The sequence below is a fragment of the Desmodus rotundus genome, chromosome 1, assembly GCF_022682495.2.
Source record: "Desmodus rotundus isolate HL8 chromosome 1, HLdesRot8A.1, whole genome shotgun sequence".
In the NCBI taxonomy this organism is placed as follows: Eukaryota; Metazoa; Chordata; class Mammalia; order Chiroptera; family Phyllostomidae; genus Desmodus; species Desmodus rotundus.
Window position 1 is genome coordinate 138367211 of NC_071387.1, and position 23159 is coordinate 138390369.

Below are 23159 nucleotides of genomic sequence, written 5' to 3' on the forward strand. Positions count from 1 at the left end.
TACAAACTAAGCACCTGAATGCAAAGACTTTAATAAATCTTGAGCAATTTTATAAACCTGTGAGCTACTCATAGTTATTAATTATTTCCACTTTATGCTCTTTTAGTTTAGGCTGAGTTTCAGCCTTTGAATAGCAGCAGGGGTGCTGGAGATGAACGCCACCATTAAACAGGAGTTTTAGAGTATGAAGGTGGGGTGTCAGAGAACATCCACACCCCTGCGGCAGTGTGGCTTTCTCCAAAATTTCCTTCCAGGTTGTCATAGTTGACCAACTAATGGTTGAGCTCAATCTACAAAAATAGTTTAATACTGTGTAGCTTTAGTCAGAACAATATCTTAGTTTAGTCAAGAGAATTCTTTATCTCACTCCCACTGGCCTTTGTGCTTGGATTAGATAGGGTTCGGCTTTTATTTGCCCCTTTCTGGTGTGAGGAAGGTAAATAAATACTGGGGACAATTAAAAGTGTATTTACATTTTAAATTTGAAAGAAAATAGTAACAATGTTCTTAAAATTTTTTGTTTTAAAATTTTTTAAATAGTAGAAACATTATTTTGTAAAGTGTGTATAATAATGATATAATTTTAAAAATGACTTTTTTTGGTTATCGTGTCACTTTTATTGATTCATCATATGCCTCAATTACTTCTGAAAAAGATTTAAGATAGCTGTACTGCAGATTCTTATTAAGTCAACCTGATTTTTTATTTCTTTTTTGTTTTAGCCACCGGAAAGGCAGATTGTGGTTGGAATATGTTCCATGGCAAAGAAATCCAAATCCAAACCAATGAAGGAAATTCTTGAACGGATCTCCTTATTTAAATATATTACAGTAGTAGTATTTGAAGAGGATGTTATTTTGAATGAACCAGTGGAAAACTGGCCTTTATGTGATTGTCTTATTTCTTTCCATTCTAAAGGTATTAAAGAATGGGAAGGGAAACTCTTTTATTCTCTCTGATTTTAAAACTAATACGTATTAATTGTAGAATATTAGGTAAATTAGAAAAATAAAATTATACTTATCTACTCTCTCAGATAAGTGATATTAACATTTGATATATTTCTTGCCAACCTTTTTTTGTATATATTTTTAGAAACATTTAGTATTACAGTATATATGTAATTTTGTATTTAATTTTTTCATTAATTAGATCAGAAGTTTTTTTACTCCATATCATTCTTCCAAAACCTGATTTTTTAAAGGTGTTATAGGGTGTCATTGTGTGGGTATACTATAACATATGTATCCAATATCCTAACAATTAGATGGTTTCCAGTTTTCACTATTAAAAATAAGATTTTGATGAACTCCTCAAATGTATCTTTGGTTGCGACTCTAGGATTTTTAGGATAAATTATTGAATTACTGCGTATTTTAATCCCTTATGCTTTTGCCATATAGGAAATGATCTTTCATTTCTCCTGTACATATTTATACTTTATTTCTTTCTTAAGAACTTAATATTTGAATTTAGATTTTACTGGCTGTCTTCCATAATCAAACTGAAATATCAATTAAGCTTCAGTATTACTTCATAGTAAAGTAGTACTTCATGGTATGTATACTAATCAAAATTATTATTAGGCGTATATCTGAAAATTTATAATCTAAGACTCTGTAAATTAAGTGAATTTCTCACAAAGAATTATAGAGATTTGCATTCATTTATAAATGTGTTCATATTATATCGTTCTTATTACCAAAATATGTAGTCCCCAGCTGTGTTAAAGTCTGATTTTAGTTAGGTGTTCAAGAAGCATCTCCTTCAGCAAGAAGGATTGAGACCCTTTTTGCTCCTATGGCCTATATTGATTTTTATTATTTCATAGAGAAACCAAGGCCCTGCCTGTTCTTCTTTATAGACTGAAGTTCATCATTTCAGAGAATCTTAACATTTGCTTGTCCTTGAGGAAAAGGTGTTCTTCCCTTACTACCACATGGTTATCTCTGCAAAACCTACTTGCCTATTAAAATTAGGCACTATCTAAAGTTATAGCTCATGTGCTGTCTTTTGATAAGGAAAAAAAGTTCCTCTTTAATAACAAAAGCAGGGAAGGAACTGTTGCTGAATTATTTTAGGAGGCTTCAAATCAGACATTGAGACATCTTTGCAAGTGAAGAATTCTTCTGAGAGTCTTCATAAAACTTGAAGGATTTATAATTTGTGGTCAAGTGACTGTTGGTATTGGGTAATTCTATTTAAATTTTTGAAACTAAGGAATTTTGGAATGAGTCTTTAGTTGACTGTAGATTTTTGTTTTGTTTTAATTTTACTATGCTTTAATACTCCTAACTATTCTAGTAATGCTATAAAATACAGGTCTTCACAGATGTACTGTCGTATACTATAGTTAAATGCTAAAGTTATGCATGCATGCTGATTTTTGTGCATTTCCTTAGATAAAATGTTCACTAAAATGTTGTCATTTAAGGAATAATAACAGTTACCATTTATTGAGCATTTTTTGTACCAGATATTATGTTGTGTTTTATATACACTTTTATTTAATTCCTCAAAAACCCTACTAGGTAAGACTGACATAATACCCACTTACAGCCCGGAATCAGAGGTTTAGAGGTGTTAAATAAATTTGTTCAAGATCACATAGCTAATGAAAGAAGGAACCAGGATTTGAACTCTGGTTTATGCTTTTAACCTCTGGTTTACTGCCTCTCTGAATAATACAAATTGATGGATAAAATTGTAGATTTCTGTCAGCACAAAGAGTGACATATAATCATTAAAATTTTTTAGATTTTTTAAGACTGTATTAGCCATTTGGTTTGTTTTCATTATAATTAGTAATTTTAACGAAGTCTAGAAATTTTAGGTAGTTAATATCTGATATTTTAACATTGACCTAGTAACAGCAAGCGTTATTCTGCTCACGTATTTTGTATTTTGAGCATATATCCGTTGTCTGTGAATTTGAACTATCAGCTAATTTATAGATATAAGCACCAAAATATTTTTAGTGAGGGGGGAGTTTTGAATATTTTTTAAAAATCACCAGGTGATTGTGATACACTTATTTATGTGGAGATTTCTATTTGTTTATGAGGCAGTCGTACCTTTTATCAGGTGACTGAATAGTTAAACAGTGCCTAACATGTCAGTGCTCTAAATTCGGTTATATATGGATTGCTGTGCCTTATCAATCAAGGTAATTAGGAGAAAATAAGGTTTATTTAACAGTACACATTAAATCAAGTTTTATTTGTTGAATTATTCCATGTCTTTATAGAAAGCAGTTATATGCCTAATGAAATTCTACTTTTATGGGAGGTGGTTTAAATTCAACTTGATAAAGTTATGGATGTCAACTTATCTTGAGATTGTTCAGAATATGTTAATGATATATGTTCTCAGGATTTCCACTGGACAAAGCAGTTGCCTATGCAAAACTCAGGAACCCATTTGTAATCAATGACTTGAACATGCAGTATCTCATACAAGATAGGTGAGTGAGTGTGAAGCTGGCCGAACTGAGGGAAGGAAAACTAACTTTGACTTAGTGTAAGTTGTGTCAACTATAAGCAGATATGGCATCAGGTGTTTTCATATACATGAATTTGTGGTATCCTTGAAATAATCCTTAGAAGTAGGTATTCATACCCAATTTTATAGATGAAGAGGATTGAGAACTAGAGATACTAATTAATTTGCCCAGAGTCACAAGTATTTCTACAAGTAGCGGAACTAGACTTAGACCAAGTTTGTTTAATTTCCAAATCCTACTAAAACCATGAAAATGATAAACAGTTTATCATATGACTGATGAGGAAATTAGGCCTTCAGTCATTATCACTTGGTGATTTTTATTGATGAAGTGTAACTTTTTAAAAAATATTTCACTATATATCTTAGCATTCATTTAATAGGCATACCATTTCTCTTGGAAATCCAAAAACATGGATTTCCAAGAGAAATGGTAAAATATAAATATTTATGTATTTCATTTAATTGATGTTTCACTCTGATAGCTACCCTTATAATTTCACTAGCATTCTGTTTTTTGTGTTAGCATTACAATATGAGATTATATATATGAAAATACTTTATAAAGTTTATGGCCGTATAGTTATTTGGTTTTTCCATTTTTGTTTTTTACTATTCTTTTAGATGGTAACACTATTAATATCTAAAATTTTAACACATTTTTTTAGGTTTACATATTAATGCATGTTTATGCATTATAAATATAAATATATGTCTATATGTAAATGCCTATTTGTTTTAAGAAAATCAAAATATAAAGAAAGACATTTAACCCTGCAACTATATCTACCATATTTCTTCATATAGAAAGCAATACATTCATGCACTCACATTTTACAAAATTAGGACAACTCTTCTCTTATACTGTCAGTATTTTCCCATGTTATTAAATTTATATAGAGTATGAATGGTTAGGTAATATTATGTCATCGCAACATAGCGACTTTATTTAAACATTCCTTTATATACATTCACATTCTCAATTTTTAAAAATTAGTATTTTAATATGCCACCTAATATATTATGCATACATTTTTGTTCTAATTGCTGAATATTTGTGATATATTTTTTCAATATTTTAAATAACATATTTGTTTATATAAAAAATCTTAATTTTCATTCCTTCTTTAGTGGTAAAACAGTGATATACTTATGAACCGTACAATGATATACTTGTGAAGCAGCTGTAAAACAATCAAGATGTTTGTTTTTCTTTTTCTACAGGAGGGAAGTATATAGTATCCTTCAAGCTGAAGGTATTTTACTTCCTCGTTACGCAATTTTGAACCGTGACCCAAATAATCCCAAAGGTAACAGTAAGAGATTTTAAGCAAGCTGTTTTCTGTCATTTAATATACTTTCGAGCCACTTCCCTTCTATAATTAAGTGGAAGGAATATAAAGAACTCAAAGTATTCTATTCAATTTTTTTTTAATGATCCAAATAAACAAGCATTGTATTCAGTTAAAAATGTGATACTGAGCTACAAGGCTAATAATTTAGGAGTTATAGATCCTATTTTTCTTTGGTTTATATATGACATGTCTCCGAGAATCATAAAAAAATTTTAAATCACATGCTTTCATAAATTTGTATTGATTAGGGGTAAACAAGTGATCCGTCTATGACTATTGCATTAAAGATTAGAAACTTAATGCTGAGGTGGCACAATTAAATTTCTGATGACTAGGAATTTTGAAATATTGCTATTTATTAATACTTTAAAATACCCTTTGCTTCATTTTCCTGGTTACCTAAAACAGTACGTAAGCTATATATAACTTTGTCTAAAAAGGCAAGATAAATGTGTGTCTGTATTAAGATTTAATATTCTGATAACAGTGTTTGGGCAAATTTTTATAACTTCATTTTACCTTAAAGTAATTTTTATTAATACACAGTTATAGCATTTATTATCTGTAACAGAAGTTTCTTGTTTGTCTAGAGGTGAAAAATTTACTTTGTGATTGGATTGCTTGCTTACTCTGCATATCAGTTACTTTTTAAATTAAATAATTTCATGTTTTGTGGTATTTGTGATATGAGTGATCCCATATGTTTTTTAGGAAATAATAGCATTCTGGGGTTATTTCTCGATCTTTCTTGTAAGCATTACTTCATATCCAACTTTGACTTCTTTGGGGTGGTAAATGGCAGGTTCATAAGGTTTTAAAGAATAACTATAGTGCCTAATGCCATATATCATAAATGTTGGTACATATTATTTGTATAAGTGTTTTTAATTAAAACCAAATCAGCACTTTATCCAAGGTTACTTTTCTTCGTAATTTTTATTTAAATAAGAAAAAGTTCTCAATAATGATAATATATCTAGATAATATACAATATGTAATTTTTCTTGCTATTATGTTTGATTTATAGAATGCAGTCTAATTGAAGGGGAAGATCATGTAGAAGTAAATGGGGAAGTTTTCCAAAAGCCATTTGTAGAAAAGCCAGTCAGTGCAGAAGATCACAATGTTTACATTTATTATCCAACATCTGCCGGTGGTGGAAGTCAAAGACTTTTTCGAAAGGTAAACCTTTGTTATCCTAGTGAATGCTGTTCTTCATGCATTGTTGTATAAATTTTACTAAAAGTAATCAAGTATTTATTAAAACTGTGATTAAGTAAGAATGTATCATTTAGATATAAATTATTAAAACTGATATCATACTTTATTAGAAAAGCAAGCCATCATTTTAGTTACTTAATATTGTTTATGCAAAATTTCTGCCTACAAAATACCAGGAAGTTGATTTTTCTTCCACCTTCCATTTACATATCTATCATATAAAAAAAAATTAGGTAAAGATCAGCAGTCTTTTATAAAAATGGCCTCCAAAATGGATAGTTCATAGAAAAAGTAATACCAATAACTTTTACATACATTTGAGTATGCTCAACATTGCCCCCCCATCAAATAAATGCAAATCAGATATAAAAGATAATGACATTGAACTACTGTTTGTATTGGCAAAGATCAAAAAGATGGAGGTAGTTGGAAAACAAACACAAGCCCATATGTTGGCAGGAAAGCAAATTAGAGTAGCCTCTTAGCAACATATTTTAGTAATGTGTCAGGATGAAAAATTGACATGCATGCTTAAAAAATTTCTTTATGGAAATGCAAAGTAAGAACATGATGAGTTACTGTTTTATATCCACTACAGTGGCATATATTAGAAAGTCTGATAATACCAAATACAGACAAGGATATATAGCAGTGGGAACTGTCATACATTGCTGGAGAGTAACTAAATTGTTCAGACAGTTTATAAATGACTTTGCCATTACCTTTGCAAATTGAACGAGGGCATGTTCTATCACCTGGCAGTTCCATTTCCAGTATATACCTTAAAAACACTGTAGCACACATGTACCACAGGGACGCTTTTAAGGATGCTCAAAGCAACGTTGTTCTACTAGCTAAAGCTTTGAAAACAACCCAAATATATATTGATAGGAGAGTGAATGAATTATGGTATATTTGTACAGTGGAAAATTCTGTAGTGGTAAAAATGAACAAACTGAAGTTACTTGCAATATGGTTGAATCTTAGAAACTTTATTCTTACTGTTCATTGTATTTTAATGCAATTTAACTTACATGTAAGTTGAAATTACAGCAGAAAATACAGTGTCAGCTACATAGTGTTGTTAAATATTTGTGGATTAAAAATTTTTTGTCTAAGATGGAAATAGATGCCAAATGGTTGCATTAAGAAAATGAAGGTACTACTTTAGTTTTTATGTTGATGGGCATCTTTTGTTTTCAGATTGGCAGTAGAAGCAGCGTTTATTCCCCAGAAAGCAATGTACGAAAAACAGGCTCATATATATATGAAGAGTTCATGCCTACAGATGGTACTGATGTTAAGGTAGGGTTGATTAAATTATATTTTAATTTTGTATTTGGAGTTTACCAATGATATCAGAAAATAGGTTACCCTTTAGTTAGTTATGTCTAACCTGTGTTCTGACTCTATTTCTTTTTGATAAAGGATTCATCTGTTTCTTTTTGAATGAAAGGATTCATTCAAAACAGATTCTTCATCTGTTTTGTACCGCAAATGCCTTTGGCAGTGTGAAGCCTATAGACCATTTTTTAAGTAATTTCTTTTTAGAATAATGTTCTTAAATGATTAAAATAAATCATACAAGATTACAAAGGAGATAAATTTTATTGAAACAAAGTTATCAAAATATTTAAAAACCAACTTGTGATATAATAACATGTATGCTTCTTTAAAAGGACATTAGGTAATGAAATACAGTGGGTGAGGGCCTGGTAGCCATCACAGTTTCCCGGCACTGCTTAGCGTAGATGGTGCTGTGAGATATGCAACAACTGTAATGGGTTGTCGAAACTCTGTTGGTGACAAATGAGGCCTTCATTGCTTTACCTTTTTCCAGTCTGTCTAACCAGAGTGTTTCTTCTTAAACCTGGTCATGAACCTCTCCTTAAAAATAGGAGCTACTATAAAGGACACAAGGACAAAATCAAGAGGGAGGGTAAAGGTGGGGGAGGGAGGTGGGACTGGCTGGGGTGGGGTGGAGGGATGGGGAGAAAATGCAGACAATTGTAACTGAATAAAATTTTTTTTAAATTTCAAAAAAATAATAAAGTAACCACACACACACACACAAATTTTCTTGTGGATCCTCACTGACCACAGGATAATAATCAGATTCATAAAGCTGGCATACAAGGTATTTATTTCACACTCTTCCCTCTGTCTGTCCTGTGACTCTTATTTCTTCCAGTATAAGCTGTCCCAAATAACTTACTCTTACCTGAATACCTTGTGCTGTTTTCATGCTTTTGCCCTGTCTGTGTTTACCACCTTTGCTTAAGGCACTTTTTCCTCTCTTGCCTGCCTTCAAATTTATGCTATCCTTACCACCCCCTTTTTTAAACCTTCTTTTGGCAGTTTCTTCCTTCCATAATGTTTTCATAGTAATTTGTACCTCTCCTTTGTTAAACTGAGACAATTTGAGAGGAGTCACATCATACACATCCTCGTACTCCCTCGTAATGCTCAGTGTAATTTTTTGCCATAGAGAATAGAACTGTACCTACCCTACCAGTTCTGCCATATAATTAATTATTTATAACTTCTTCAAAAAATGTTAAAAAGTCTGGCATCTAAGTAGAAAGATGTGTAAAAGCATAGCTTGGAGACTGAAGTATTTTTCATTGATTATTTTTTGTTTGAATTTGTTGTCTGCTGCTATATGTTTTAATAAAATATATACTTCAACATTTTTGAAAGGTTTATACAGTGGGTCCAGATTATGCCCATGCTGAAGCTCGAAAATCTCCAGCACTGGATGGCAAAGTAGAACGAGATAGTGAAGGAAAAGAAGTGAGATACCCTGTTATTCTTAATGCACGAGAGAAATTAATTGCTTGGAAAGTCTGCCTTGCATTTAAGGTAAGATGTTATACAGCCCATATAGACCCTTGTTAAGGGAATCCTAATTTTCTTTGCTGAGTAAAATAATTGTTATTTGGGCTTGTAATAGGAGAAGTAAGCTGAGAAAATATAAGTGATATCTGGACAATTTATCTACTCTTCAAGGGATTCTTATATGCCAATAATACAAATATATAATAAATGAAGGCCTTTGTGTTCCTGTGTTCTATCTGTGTTATATAAAAGGGAACTTTGTTAATTTATTCAGAAATTAAAATTACAGAGGAAACCTTAACTAACAGTAGAGTTACCTAGTGTTTAGGGGTATTGTTTCACATATTAAAACTAAAACTGGTTGCAAATATTTTTTACTCATAGTATTGATTAACTTTTATTTGTTTGTTTTTGAGTAACAAGGGTCCTCAGTATTGTAGCCTTGACAACCAATCTTTTGGCCCTATACAGATGATGAAATATGTTCATAAAAGCAATACAAATTTATTTCTTACAGGAAACTTTATTTCTGACATTTGATTAATTCCCTCAGTTAATCTATATTGTTAGGCTTTTACTACCATAAATATTTAAATAGAAGTTGTGTGACTTGTGTCTAATAAAGGATAATTTTTACCTTTTTGAAGTTTTGCCTTGGAAATGTAACTTAAAAATGAGTATGTATTATTGGTTAGTAAATAATAAATAAATTCTTTATGCCTTAATAATTTGAAGTTTCATTCATGGAAGGAATATTAGCCTATAAATATGTTTTACTAACTTCATATACATCTTTTTAACTTATATTTCCAAGATTCCAAAAGCCATGACTTAAAATCACATTGTACCGATATGTGATGATTCGAATATAAAATAGAAGACAAGGAAATTTCTGGAGCTTGAACTGTTTTGTTATCCCAAATAAATTTATTTCGTATGTGCACAAGTGTGTGCTTGTCAGGGTTTAAAAGATTCAGAGGGATAATTGGATATTTCCTCCAGGATATATCTTTAAAATTGTTTTTCCATTATGGGTTTTTGGGGGGGATTAAAGTGATATTATTTCTGCTAGTGCAAAATTTATCAAAGACTTTAAAATTAAGATGAGGAACTGGGTAAAATATGCAATATTTTTGGCCTCCCTTGTTCCTTAAACATTATTGTCCCACATCTGCTTTGTGGTAATGATTATATAGCATGAGTTACAGTGTCTATTTTCAGACTACTCAAGTTACAAATAAGTAAATTTTTTTTTTTACTTATTATGAAGTAAACTAGTAAATAGTAACTAATACACTTTTAGGCATTTATAAAATTTGATCTGTTCTAGTAAGACTGGAAAATTGTGAATCTTAATTCAAATGGAACTTCAAAGTTTGTAATTTATTTTAAATAGCAAACAGTTTGTGGCTTTGATTTATTACGGGCCAATGGACAGTCCTATGTCTGTGATGTCAATGGCTTCAGTTTTGTGAAAAATTCCATGAAATACTATGATGATTGTGCAAAAATACTTGGGTAAGAATATTTTCTTTATCTTTGTTACAGCTAATGCACACTAGTTATTCAGAAAATAAATAATTGTAAACATCAAATGATTAGGGTTTTGTTAGCACTCCACAGTAGAAATCATTGTTCATAAGATGACATCTCCAAAAACATGTGAACTCATGAATTATACTTTGTGTTATCAAAGGTAGATTTATGACCAGAATAGATAACATCTTAGAGGTATTTTAACTTTATAGATTTAGAAATGCTATAGTTTCGTTTTCCTTATATGGCACAAAATTAACATTCATGAAATAAATAACCAGAGTGAAATAGAAATATTTAGAATTCAGGATTCTTTTGGATGATGATACTTTCTAAAAGCATTTACTTAAAGATCTTTCTCATGAAATTATCAGGTGAATGTAAAAGAAATTATTGCTGATGGAAATGCCAGTTTCATATTCTTTGACCTGTTTTCTTATAACTTGATTTAGAAGACTTGCAAGGCGAGAACTATTTTTAAACCATTTGAAAGTATATATGACAAAGCCATAGAAACTTACTCTTTAAAATGTGGAGCCAGCTTTTATTACATATTTCAGAAATTTGTGAACTTACACTTAAAGTGAAATTTGGGGCAGCTTACTAAATTTTAGCATGAATAAATATGAAATTTAAACAAAAATACTTTATAATTACTTAAACCCACTTCCCTATTAGTTTCCATTGTTAACCCTATTAGTAAAATATGTTAGAAATTTGTTAAAAATGGGCATTGGTATTTAGAATAGTTCATAGGTGATCAATAAATTGGTAAGAAATGATTAGTGGCCACATAGAGGAGATAATCTTGGATGTTAGAACCTTTGTAAAATAGATCGATGTAGTTATAGTTAGTTATTTGAATCCACTGTGACTTAATCTTTCAAACTAAAGTATATAAATAAATACTTCCAAATTTATGGCATCCCATTTGTGTATTCTGATACACCAGCTTTAGAACTGCTGATCTAATTTTTCTTGATCAAGATTGATTATTTGGGTTGCTTTTTATGTGCTTTTATCACATAATTACTAGATGGTTTGACTTTAACTCCTGTAATTCTCTATCATTTGTCATTAAGTACCCAGGTTTGTCTTAAAAGGAACTACTTTTTGATTTCCTTTCTTTTTCTTAAAGCAATATTGTGATGAGAGAGCTCGCCCCACAATTTCATATCCCCTGGTCAATACCCTTGGAAGCTGAAGATATCCCCATTGTACCAACCACATCTGGAACTATGTAAGTTTGAATATTCCCACTTAGAAACTCCTTGGGTTTTCTCCATTAGTCTGTGCTCTTGCAGTAAAGATTAAATTTCTGAACGATTATTAGATACTTTAGTAGGGATGCTTTCATATGATTCACTTTGCAGGTGGAGCAATATAGTATATGCTTTTACAAGGGTTCTCCTAGACTAAAAATCTTTGATATTGTTACAAATGAAATCCTGAAAAATGCCTAGATAATTATAGAACTGTTGAATTACACCATAAAAGTAAAGGAGGTGACAGCAGGTACATTACTTAAAGCTTTATAGTGGGTGGTCATACAACTTTGGCACTCTTAGCATGTGAAGAAAACATTTACAATTATATTTTGAGATAAATTTAATTGGGCCAATATTGCCAAAGTGTTTCATAACATTCTAGTGAAAGATACTGCTTGAAACTCACCTGTTCTTCAGGTGAGTTGGTGATCTTCACATTCACTGGTTAGAGACTTACATTAGCATATTAAATGTTCTAAGAAGTCCTGAGGGGGGCAAAAATATCTAATTTTGTTTTTAAACCCATACTTTAAAATTTATTTAACACAAAGTATTTTTAGGTAACTTTTAAAATCCTGCAGGATTGTGTTCTATGGCTCGCAGTTTGGCAAACACTAAATTATACCTTAGCATTCCGTTTTATCTTCCAGTAATTTGATTTGGAAACACTTGTTCTTCTTACGTGGGCAAAATAAACATAGTAAAGCTTTATTATGTTTTAATTGAATGAAATTTCAATCTATAATAACTATTGTTATAGAGTAGGTATTTAATGAAGGTCTAGGATTGCAGTTTATCATCTCTAGAGGTATTTCATAGTTTAGCATTACTCCATCTTCAGCTTTGTAACAACCTTTTTAGGGTTTGATTTGATAAAGTTAAAATCAGTTGTTACAAGTACTTTTCTTTGTAGGGAATATCTTGAAATGGTAAGAGATGGCTCTAAATAAATAATTAGATGTGTTATTCTGAATTATACAACATGAATCTTTGGTAGAAAATTAAGGGTTTTTTTTGTTTTAATTTCAGGATGGAACTTAGATGTGTCATAGCTGTCATACGTCATGGGGATCGAACACCAAAGCAAAAAATGAAGATGGAAGTGAGGCATCAAAAGTATGTTTTAAGAGGAATAATTTAATACTCAGGAGATAATTTAATGTTTTTGATAGATGATTTTCTATTTTGATTAATACATCATATAGAAAAACTGTTTACCGCCATTTCTTGACCACTGGATGCAAACCAAATCCATTTAAAATAGTTGTATACATCACATCTGAAAATTATTTTGGCAGTGTCCATGAATGACCATCAGTCTGATCTGATTTTCATTTATTGTTGTAAAGGTGTTCTACTTAATTTTGGTTCATTATTCTCTTATATTGCTCCTTGACAATCATTAACCTCCCAACCTTCTAGAATATCAGTAGAATGAAAATTTGTTTTTTTCTATTTAATATCTGACATGGAAATAGTAAAACTTGAGCCATTAAATATGTGTTGAAACAGATATTTTAAAATATGTATGTATATGTTTTGACTTCAGAGAACACATTTTGTATTATAATCATATGTTGTTTCTATCATGAGAAAACTTAAAATAATCTAGTGATTATTAGTTTGATATGATTTAGGAAAATGCAGTTTATCAGTAAAAGTAAAGAAGCAACGTGATATAGTGAAGGAGGGTGAGAAGACAGTACAGTATTTGAAAGCCAAAGACCCCGAGTCCCATACCTATCATTTATTATCATTATAGTTCTATATCTATTATTTCTGATAATTTATTTAAGTATATGGTGATATTAATTATTGTAAATGACTAATAGTGCTCTGTCTTTTTTATAAGATTTTTTGATCTTTTTGAAAAGTGTGATGGATATAAATCTGGGAAGTTAAAACTCAAAAAGCCAAAGCAATTACAGGCAAGTGCATTTGATTTCTTGTTGAGTTTTAAATTGCTAATGGCAAAGTCACACAAAAATTTAATTCTGTCTTAATTTATTTTATAGGAAGTGTTGGATATTGCACGACAACTTCTTATGGAGCTGGGGCAGAACAATGATTCTGACATTGAAGAAAACAAGTCAAAACTTGAACAACTTAAGACAGTGTTAGAAATGTGAGTATCTTTCTGAAACCCTTAATTTTGATAAAGACTTGTAATGCTTTTTAAAAATGCCCTGGCTGGTGTGGCTCAGTGGATTGAGTGCCAGCCTGTGAACCAAAGGGTCACTGGCTGGATACCCAGGCAGGGCACATGCCTGGGTTGTGGGCCAGGTCCCCAGTTGTGGGCATGCGAGACGCAACCACACATTGATATTTCTGTCCCTCTCCTTCTCCCACTGTTCCTGTCTCTCTAAAAATAAATAAATAAAACCTTTCAAAATAATAATAAAAAAACAAAAGAAAATAAAAATACATGTGACCTTTCATGTTAATTTCCTTCACAGTTTGATCTTTTTGCTTTTCATCCCTGTAGCTGAGGAGACATTAATGAAAAAGATTAAGAAGATTTTTATTTTCACCAGTGAGAAAACAGATGTTGTATTGATGGTTATTGTTTTAGTTTTACTCTTACTTTTAATGAGAAGATGAAAAAATGACATCAAATGTGGATGTTCCCTGAAGTACTACTTAAGATGAAGTACACATTGCTCACTTGACCACAGATTCAGGGCTGTTTTAAAAAATAATAATTTTGAACTATGTTTTAATCAGGTCAAGCAGGTACCACCAGTATTCCTATTCTAAGCTTCACGATTTTAAATTCTTATTTTCTTTATCTTTTTAAGACACATAGTTCATATTTTTATATATTTCTCTACTTTGTTATCTTTCCAAAGTTGTCTAACTTTTGTAGAGAAGCTTTTTTGTATTTTCATTTGGATGGTGGTTAGAATGACTACCTATGGTACAGATAATTTTTTTAGGATATTCTGAAGAATTCAACAAGGTAATTACAAAAAGAAGGAGGCATTAATATGTACGATTTAGTTTTTTCTCTGGGTGGATTTTAGTTTTTCTCCAGAAAGTCATATTGAATACTTCCTGAATATTGTTCATTCCGCTTGCCATTTTGTTTTACAGGTATGGCCATTTTTCTGGAATAAATCGTAAGGTGCAATTGACCTATCTCCCTCACGGTTGTCCTAAAACATCTAGTGAAGAGGAAGGTATGTCATTATTAATACCGATTGTGTTTTCATTATATGTAGGAACTTTCTATTCATTGTTGATTTATTACCTTTGGACCCTTTCTGTCTAACAGTTCTGTCTAATAGTTAGGGACTGGCATGCTATTTAATGGACTTGAGTTAATTGCTTTCTATCTAAAGTATACATTTTATTCTTCATTCTTTAAGTAAAGGGTAGATTTTATTATTTTGATAACTGATAGGACTTCCATATTACTCAGGGGTGTTTCAGAAAGCTTATTTATTTATAAATGTTATTTAATGAGCCCCTTCCTCTTTTGCTAGAGGAAGATGAAAGCTCAAAAAGTATAAAAAGACTATTTGAAAAATTACAGAAACAACATGTGGTAAAATAGATGCTTTCCTCCACCAAGTAAATCAGCATTGAAATAAAAATAGTCTTCTAAGAGAAGTCAGCAAAAGTCCATAAATGCATTTACCTTTTAAAAGAAAAATGGGCAGAGGTTAGAGAGGCTATTTCATGGAGAAATGCAGATACCCAATAACTTCATATAGTAATAATAATAATAATCACGCTTGTCTGTCACACTGACAAAGTGTTGTCTTATTCTTTTTTTTTTCAAACTGGTAATAACAAGTGCTGATGAGAATATAGTGTGGCAGGATTTTAGTCTACTGGTAGGAGGATAAATTGACATAACTCTTTGAACAGTGATTTGTCAATATCCGTATATCAGAAACTTCAAAAAAATGTTCATATGCTTTGACCTTAATTCTGCTTATAGAATCTATCCCAAGGGAGTAATTGGATATTTAGGGTAAGATTGATCTATTGGGATATTCAAAATTGTATTATTTATACTAACAGAAGTTGAAGAAACGATTATCTTACATGGAAACCGAAGTTTGATTATTTTGAACTTTATATATTTATTTTAAAATTTGATGTTTTGTTCTCGTCTCAAACTTGGTGACTAATAACAATAAGCTTAATTTCCTGTATCTGAATATTTATGATTAAAAAACATTCCATAAATAAAAAAAGTCATAATTAATATTGGTTTTCATGATCAAGCACATGTAACTGTTAACTAGCCCCAGGGGAAAGAGTGATGTTATATTCCTTCTAATGCATCACTGTGAAGTTGTTTAGCACTTCTATTGCTTATTTTAAAATTACCTTTGTTTCTGAAAAAGAACACAGATATTAGGCATGACAAAGAGCAAGTCAAAATTAAGTATAGAAACTCACTCTCTTATGTTACCTCCTCTTGAGTCTAAGAAAATACTTGGTCTGGGAAATACAGAGATTTTACAATTCCAAGTTTTATTTTACTTATTTATTTTTAAATTACAGTTGACATACAGTATCATATTAGTTTTAGATGTACAGCATAGTTATTAAACATTCCACAAGTCAATTTTAAAAGCTGCTCTTGGCTACATTTTTTTGTATATCTCATCCATAAATTTAAATTACAATAAATATTAGGCTCTATGATCTCACATCTTTCTAAAAGTTATGCTAATCACTGAGTCCTAATCACAAAAAAGGGATCTGCCTTCTTCACTTCACCTCTTGATACAAAGACAGGGTCTGGATCCTGTTGTTGAGGCGCTCTTACTCTAGCCAATGCCGCACACGTAAATACTTTGAGCAAGTGCTGTTGCTGTCGTACCACTGTGAGAGCAGTGAAGGAAGAAGCAATCCTTCCTTTCAGAAAACTGGGAAAGAGTGTCATTCCGACAGTATGGAGGACATTTAGAATCTTAGGGAGATTTTAACTGATGGAACAATTTGGTATTTCTGACAGAAGCAACAACCTACAAAGAGAGGTAGGTTTAAGGAACAAAATAATACATAAGGGCCATATTCCACTGCAGAAGAGTGCAAAGAAGAAAAATAATCTTGAAATATGGTTGTTTAAAAGAAACAAATTTGACATTTGCTTTATCCATTCACATGTATCTTAGACAGCCGAAGAGAAGAACCATCCTTACTGTTGGTTCTAAAATGGGGAGGAGAACTAACCCCTGCAGGCAGGGTCCAGGCTGAAGAACTTGGAAGAGCTTTCAGGTGTATGTATCCTGGAGGTCAAGGTAAATCTTGGAGTTTCTCTAATTTGGTTAAATTTATACATTGTATTTTCAAGCCTTTCACTTATTTTGAGATTTATTAAATATTTATAGAAATACAGTGAAATGAAAATATAGCTTAAGTGATTTGAGGATTTATTTTCAGGAGATTATGCAGGATTTCCTGGTTGTGGTTTACTTAGATTACATAGTACCTACCGGCATGACCTCAAAATATATGCCTCTGATGAAGGACGAGTGCAGATGACTGCAGCTGCTTTTGCAAAGGTATACACCTGTTTTTAGAATTACTAGAATTTTCATCTAATATTGCATTTTAAAATATTTTTACTAAGGCAATATTTTAAGTTTCCAAATTTGAAATTTCCAACTAAAGCCCTGAAATGGCAGTGATAAACTGTATTATTAATAAAGTTTGTTTATTGTAAGTAGTTTATACCCTATTAAATTCAGCATGTAACAAAATAATTATGATACTTTCTATTATTTCACATACTAACTTTTAAATCTATGTTGGCTTTATTAAATATGTTTAGGGGCTCTTGGCACTGGAAGGAGAGCTTACCCCCATTCTTGTTCAGATGGTAAAAAGTGCAAACATGAATGGGCTTCTGGATAGCGACAGTGACTCTCTGAGCAGTTGCCAGCAACGTGTGAAAGCAAGGCTTCATGAAATACTGCAGAAAGATAGAGATTTTACTGCTGAAGATTATGAAAAGGTGGGTCTTAGCAAACTCTTTTACATGTGAAATATTATACACACCAAAGAAAAGTGCAAAAACATAAAATTAGCCTTTATTGTATTATAAAGCAAATACTCATAATTACCACCATCCAGGTAGAGAAATAGAACATTGGAACAACTCTAGCACCTGTGTACCCCTATCCCAATTGCAACCCCCTCTCTTAGGAATCACTGCCAGCCTGACTTTCTGTGTTGCTCTTTTTTATATTCTTATCACATCTAGAATACTTATCTGTTGCAAAAATATGGTTTATTTTTATTCTGTGTATTTTAAGACCCACAAATGTGTCACTGTTATTATTCTTTTATACAAGCAGTATTTATTTAGATTTACCTATGAATTTACCCTTTATATAATTACCTTTCACTCTTTCTGAATTTCAGAGTTTCCATTTAACATCATTTCTTTCTGTTTAAAGAACAATACAGTAATTCTGTTAGTCCCAGTCTACTGGTGGTGAATTCTAATTTTTTTTTTTTGGCAAAGATGTTTTTATTTAAACTTTACTCTTAGGATTTTATTTTTACTGGGTATAGAATTCTATAATGGCATTTTCTTTCATTGAATCAAGATGTTGCTTCAGTATCTTCTAGCTTGCAGTGTTTACTTTGGGAAGTTAGCTCTTGATCTTGTGCACCATCAATAATTTCTTTTTCTTTGTAAATAACTCCTTCTGGCTACTTAACATTTTATTTTTATCTTTGGTTTTAGCAGTTTTTTTCTTTTATGTTTAGATGTAAATTGCTTTTTAATTTATTCTGCTAATAATTTAATAGGATTATTGGATCTTTGGTTTCAGTTTTGGAAAGTGTTATTTTCTTTTTAATTTAAAAAAAAATTGTTTTATTGTTGTTCAATTACCGTTGTCTGCATTTTTCCCCCACCACTCCCCCCAACCCCAGCCAAACCCACCTCCCTCTCTTGCTTTTACCCTCCCCCTTGGTTTTGTCCATGTGTCCTTTATAGTTATTTTTATTTATTTTTTTAAATATTGCTTCTGTTACTTTCTTCTGGGTCTCCACATGTATGTTTGCTAGAACTTTCTCTTCTCTTATCCTTTTTTTAAAAAATTTAATTTTTATTCTTTTGTCTCTGTGCATTACTCTTGATGAAATCTTGTAACCACTCTGTAATTTACTGCAAGTCTATCTCTGGCTGTATCTGATGTGCTGTAAATTCAGCCAGTGTAGTTTTCAATTTCAGTATTTCTGTTTGCTTCTTTTTTATGTGTAATTTTGTCATTTTTCAGTAATATGCAATTCTTTGATAATTTTCAGTATTTTCTTTTATCCTCTTAAACATAAGAAGTTTCTTTTTTAGTTCTTGATAATTATATTACTTAGAGTCAGTCTCTTTGGTTCCTTTTCTCTTGTCTGTTCTACTGATTGATATTCATGATGTCTAGTTTTCTTGTGTGCCTGAATATCTTTAATTATGGTTGGACATTTTATTTGTGGAAATAAATAAAATATCATCTTCCAATAAGGTTTTTTATTTGTTCCTTCTATGTACCCATGGACATAGCAATCTAGGACTGCCTTAATTTAGTTTCGGAACAGATCTTTCTGGGTAAACAGTTGACCTGAACCTGATCTGCAGTTTGTTGGTGTGCTGGTTTGCTTCTGACTCACCCTCACTTTTTGAACCTTCAGTGTAGAGAGTTTACCGGCATTCCACCTTGGGGACCCTTTAATCTAACAGCACTATGGAAGCTCTGCTCTGCTCTGCTCTCTGTGCTAGATGAACAAGTGTCTCCAGTACAGAAACAGCCTTAAAGACCAGAATCACTCTCTGTATGGGTTCTGGTTCTATAATTCTTTATTATATTATTTTTCAGATACCTTAAAGCAGAAATATAGAAGTTTTTGCCCAGGATTTTTACTTATTTACAATGGTTAGATTTAGCCATTTAAACTACCTAGTTCACCATAATGAGAAGTAAAATTCTATTTTAATTTTTTTATTATTTGTAGAAACTTATTTGATGGGGTTAAATAACTTACCAAGCCCAGTGTCAAAACTAGAATTTAAAACTATGTTGTCATTAATGACTTTTGTTAGCTTGTAAAAATCTTATCATAAGAGGATTAGCCTGGTGTTTAAGAGCACCAGCTTTATATCCACTTTTTATCCCACTCTTCACATGCTAGTGGTTTGATCTTGGGCTTAAATTCTAGGTACCTCAGCTGGAAAAAGATGAAGATAATAGAGTCTTAGGATTATTACATGTAAATATATGTCAAATGGTTAGAGCCATATTTGTTCATATTATGTCAGCAATTTGTCAGTGTAAGTTAGAATAAAATGTCATTGTCTGTTATAGTACTTCTGCTCTATTTTCTCTAGATAATCTCATGATAGCTAAGATTTAATTTTTTTTAACATGAAATTCCAAGGTTTTTATTTCCTCCTTGATCTTATAACTGTATGCTGTGGGCCATCTTAATTTGTGGTATGGAATTATTCTTCAGCTATTGGGAAGTTTTGTTTGTTGTTCTCTTAGGCAATTGTCATAAATAGATGTAAAATACATACTTCACCTATTTGTAGCTTACTCCATCTGGAAGCATTTCTCTTATTAAATCAATGCATTTGATTAAAAATCCTGTGAAGACCTGTGACAAAGTTTATTCCTTGATACAAAGTTTGACTTCTCAAATCAGACATCGCATGGAAGATCCCAAATCATCAGGTAAATATTATGTTTTTCTTAGAGCATAAAACAAATAAAAATTACTACTCAGTTACTGCAAACATTTTAAAATAAGATGCACTAATTTAAGAAATAAAGCCTCTCATACTATATATACGTATGAATTGTATATATCCAAGAAAAGAATAAATAGCTAAGATATAGTGGCTTTTCTTAACCATTGCAGCATGAAAGAGATAAAACGTTCTTATTTGGTTAATTCTGTAGCGTTGCCGTATAGCTAAACAGCAATAGGCATAAGAATGAACAAGTAACAGGACGATGATGTGGGCTCTGGCTCTGAGACTAGCTTGGTTAATTACTTAGGCAACTTTAGAATCTTGGATTGCTTGCTAGCAAAAGTGGATCCTTTGAACCATTTAATTTTTAAGGTTTCTTTCTGGTAATGACCATCTAGTCTGTTAATTATGTGAATTTAATAAAAATAGTAAATAATAATTAATTAAAATAATTTAAAATTCAGAATTAAAAATGTATTTAAAGGAATTTTGTTATAGTTGTTGTTGTTACTGAAGTGTATGAAATACGGGAAAGTCTTTTATAAACCCAGTTTTTAACCTATGTATTTACACCTTTATTCAAGTCTACAAAATCTGTGGTGGTTAGTTATATATGCCTATGGTAACATTTCCTAACTTCTTAACAGTTTTATCTTTGACATGAAAAAATTTTTCTGATTATCAACTTTTACTATATGCCCATGGAAACATTTCCTAGCTTCTTAACAATTTTATCTTTGACATTCAAAAAAGTTTCTGATTATCAACTTTTAACATATATTCATAATGATTTTTTAATTTTAATATACTAAAACTTTTTATGTTGTTTTAGATATTCAACTGTACCATAGTGAAACATTAGAGCTTATGCTACGTAGATGGTCCAAGTTGGAGAAAGACTTTAAAACAAAGAATGGAAGATACGACATTAGTAAAATCCCTGACATATATGACTGTATAAAGTACGATGTCCAGCATAACGGTTCCTTGAAATTAGAAAATACAATGGAATTGTATAGGCTTTCGAAGGCATTAGCAGATATTGTTATCCCTCAGGTAGGTAGTTCCTAGCAATCAGTTTTCTTACAGTGTTGTATAGATACTTCGTAAATGTCTGTCAGGTGAGCATTACAAACTTGTGGTGTTTTAGATAATTTCTTCTACTTTGTGTGTATGTATTTCTGGTATGGTGCTTAAATATCTGAAGAAATTTCTCACCATCTCCTTGTAACTTCAATATTTATAATGCAGATTTTAAAGAATTGTGATTTGAGAAACACTAAAGGTTAGAATGGCTAGGAAGGATTTGAAACATAATTTGTATCTTTTAAAGTTAATTTGTAATGCTCACCTGTTCTGTACCTGTATTACAGTAATTATCCTTTAATGCTATTACATTAAATTATACAATAGTCTGATAACTTATTTGAAGACATCTCCAAAATTATTTTTCTTTGATAAGTTATTTATCTTTGAAATCTTGGGAATCTTTACACAACATTATGCCTAAGCTTCCAGGAATCAAAATCTTATTTTGAGTAAATTCATAATTAAATTTTGGTAAATTAATAACTTTAAAAGCAGAGATCTTTTTATGTGCTTTCTTGAAGTTCAGAGATTATGAATTGAAGAGAGGACAACTTGGGATTTACCTTCCTCATTTTTTGGTTTGATACTCCTAATTGTGGCAGAAACTTGAGATTTCTACTCTTTAAATGGAACCTTGAATTCAGTTCAATAATGTTATTTTGCTTTGTTACTTCAAACTTCATAAATCCAAAGCCATGGACAAAATGCAGGCATTTTCAATCCCTGAACAACTAATTTAGAATTATGAACACATTTATAGTAATGGTAATGAAACTATAGTTTAAAGTAGAAAAAAATGAAAATTTTACATACAGTAGTCCCCCCTTATCTGTGGTATCTATAAGAGTTCGGTACTATTTTCAGGCATCCGCTGAGGGTCTTGGAGTGTATCCCCAGTGGATAAGGGGAACTACTGTATGTAGTTCTCATGCAAATAAAGAATGCTTCAAGCCTAGAGACCTGATGACTGGGGCAGTAATGTGAAATTTTGACTTGGTTAGAATATATTAATTTAGATTAAGAGAGTATCACTATCTGTGCAAGAGAAGTGTATATACATGTGTTCTGGTGTACAGAGTGTTGCTCTGTATCTATAAAAATTTGTTTCCATCCTTGGCTGGGTGGTCAGTTGGTGGGAGTGTTGTACCATGTGCCAAAAGGTTGTGGGTTCAATCCCTGATCAGAGTACATACCTAGACTGCAGGTTCAATTTCTGGTTGGGGTGCATTTTCGAGGCAACCAATCAGTGTTTCTCATATCGATGTCTATCTGTATGTCTCTCTGTCTCTCTCTTTTTTTTCTCTCTCCACCTCCCCTTTTCTCTCTAAAACCATTAAACATGTCCTTCGGTGAAGATTAAGAAAATGTATTTCCATTTTTACATTGAATTAATTCATATATCTATGCAACGTGAATTAGGTAATTCTAATCGTATCTAAGCTTAATTTTGACAAACAAGGTTTATTATTTTTAGTTATTTTAACAGTTAAACTATCTTTAATTGTGGTAGGTATTTTTGCTATAATATTAACTTTACTTTTTAACCAGTGTCAATCCTCAGAAAATAGAAGCTCTGGTTTAAAAATATACTTTAAAATAATCACGATGGTATGACAATAGATAAGAACATCTAA

The 23159-nt window shown here is 31.3% G+C and overlaps 1 protein-coding gene across 11 annotated transcripts in view; it reads left to right on the forward strand.

Moving 5' to 3' along the window:
• The window catches only part of PPIP5K2 (diphosphoinositol pentakisphosphate kinase 2), a 67295-nt gene that overhangs the window by 10408 nt on the left and 33728 nt on the right, over positions 1-23159 (forward strand). For 8 of the 11 annotated variants that reach the window (XM_053911185.2, XM_053911181.2, XM_053911191.2 and 5 more), the window contains 17 exons: positions 724-919; positions 3374-3464; positions 4727-4812; positions 5885-6039; positions 7282-7383; positions 8779-8940; positions 10313-10434; positions 11591-11692; positions 12750-12836; positions 13573-13652; positions 13740-13845; positions 14814-14899; positions 16856-16981; positions 17124-17245; positions 17515-17697; positions 20275-20416; positions 21269-21492. In XM_053911185.2, coding sequence (XP_053767160.1) covers positions 724-919; positions 3374-3464; positions 4727-4812; positions 5885-6039; positions 7282-7383; positions 8779-8940; positions 10313-10434; positions 11591-11692; positions 12750-12836; positions 13573-13652; positions 13740-13845; positions 14814-14899; positions 16856-16981; positions 17124-17245; positions 17515-17697; positions 20275-20416; positions 21269-21492 — 2172 coding nt within the window. The remainder of the gene's footprint in view (positions 1-723; positions 920-3373; positions 3465-4726; positions 4813-5884; positions 6040-7281; positions 7384-8778; positions 8941-10312; positions 10435-11590; positions 11693-12749; positions 12837-13572; positions 13653-13739; positions 13846-14813; positions 14900-16855; positions 16982-17123; positions 17246-17514; positions 17698-20274; positions 20417-21268; positions 21493-23159) is intronic. The other 3 variants (XM_053911187.2, XM_053911207.2, XM_053911217.2) reach the window with 1 other exon arrangement.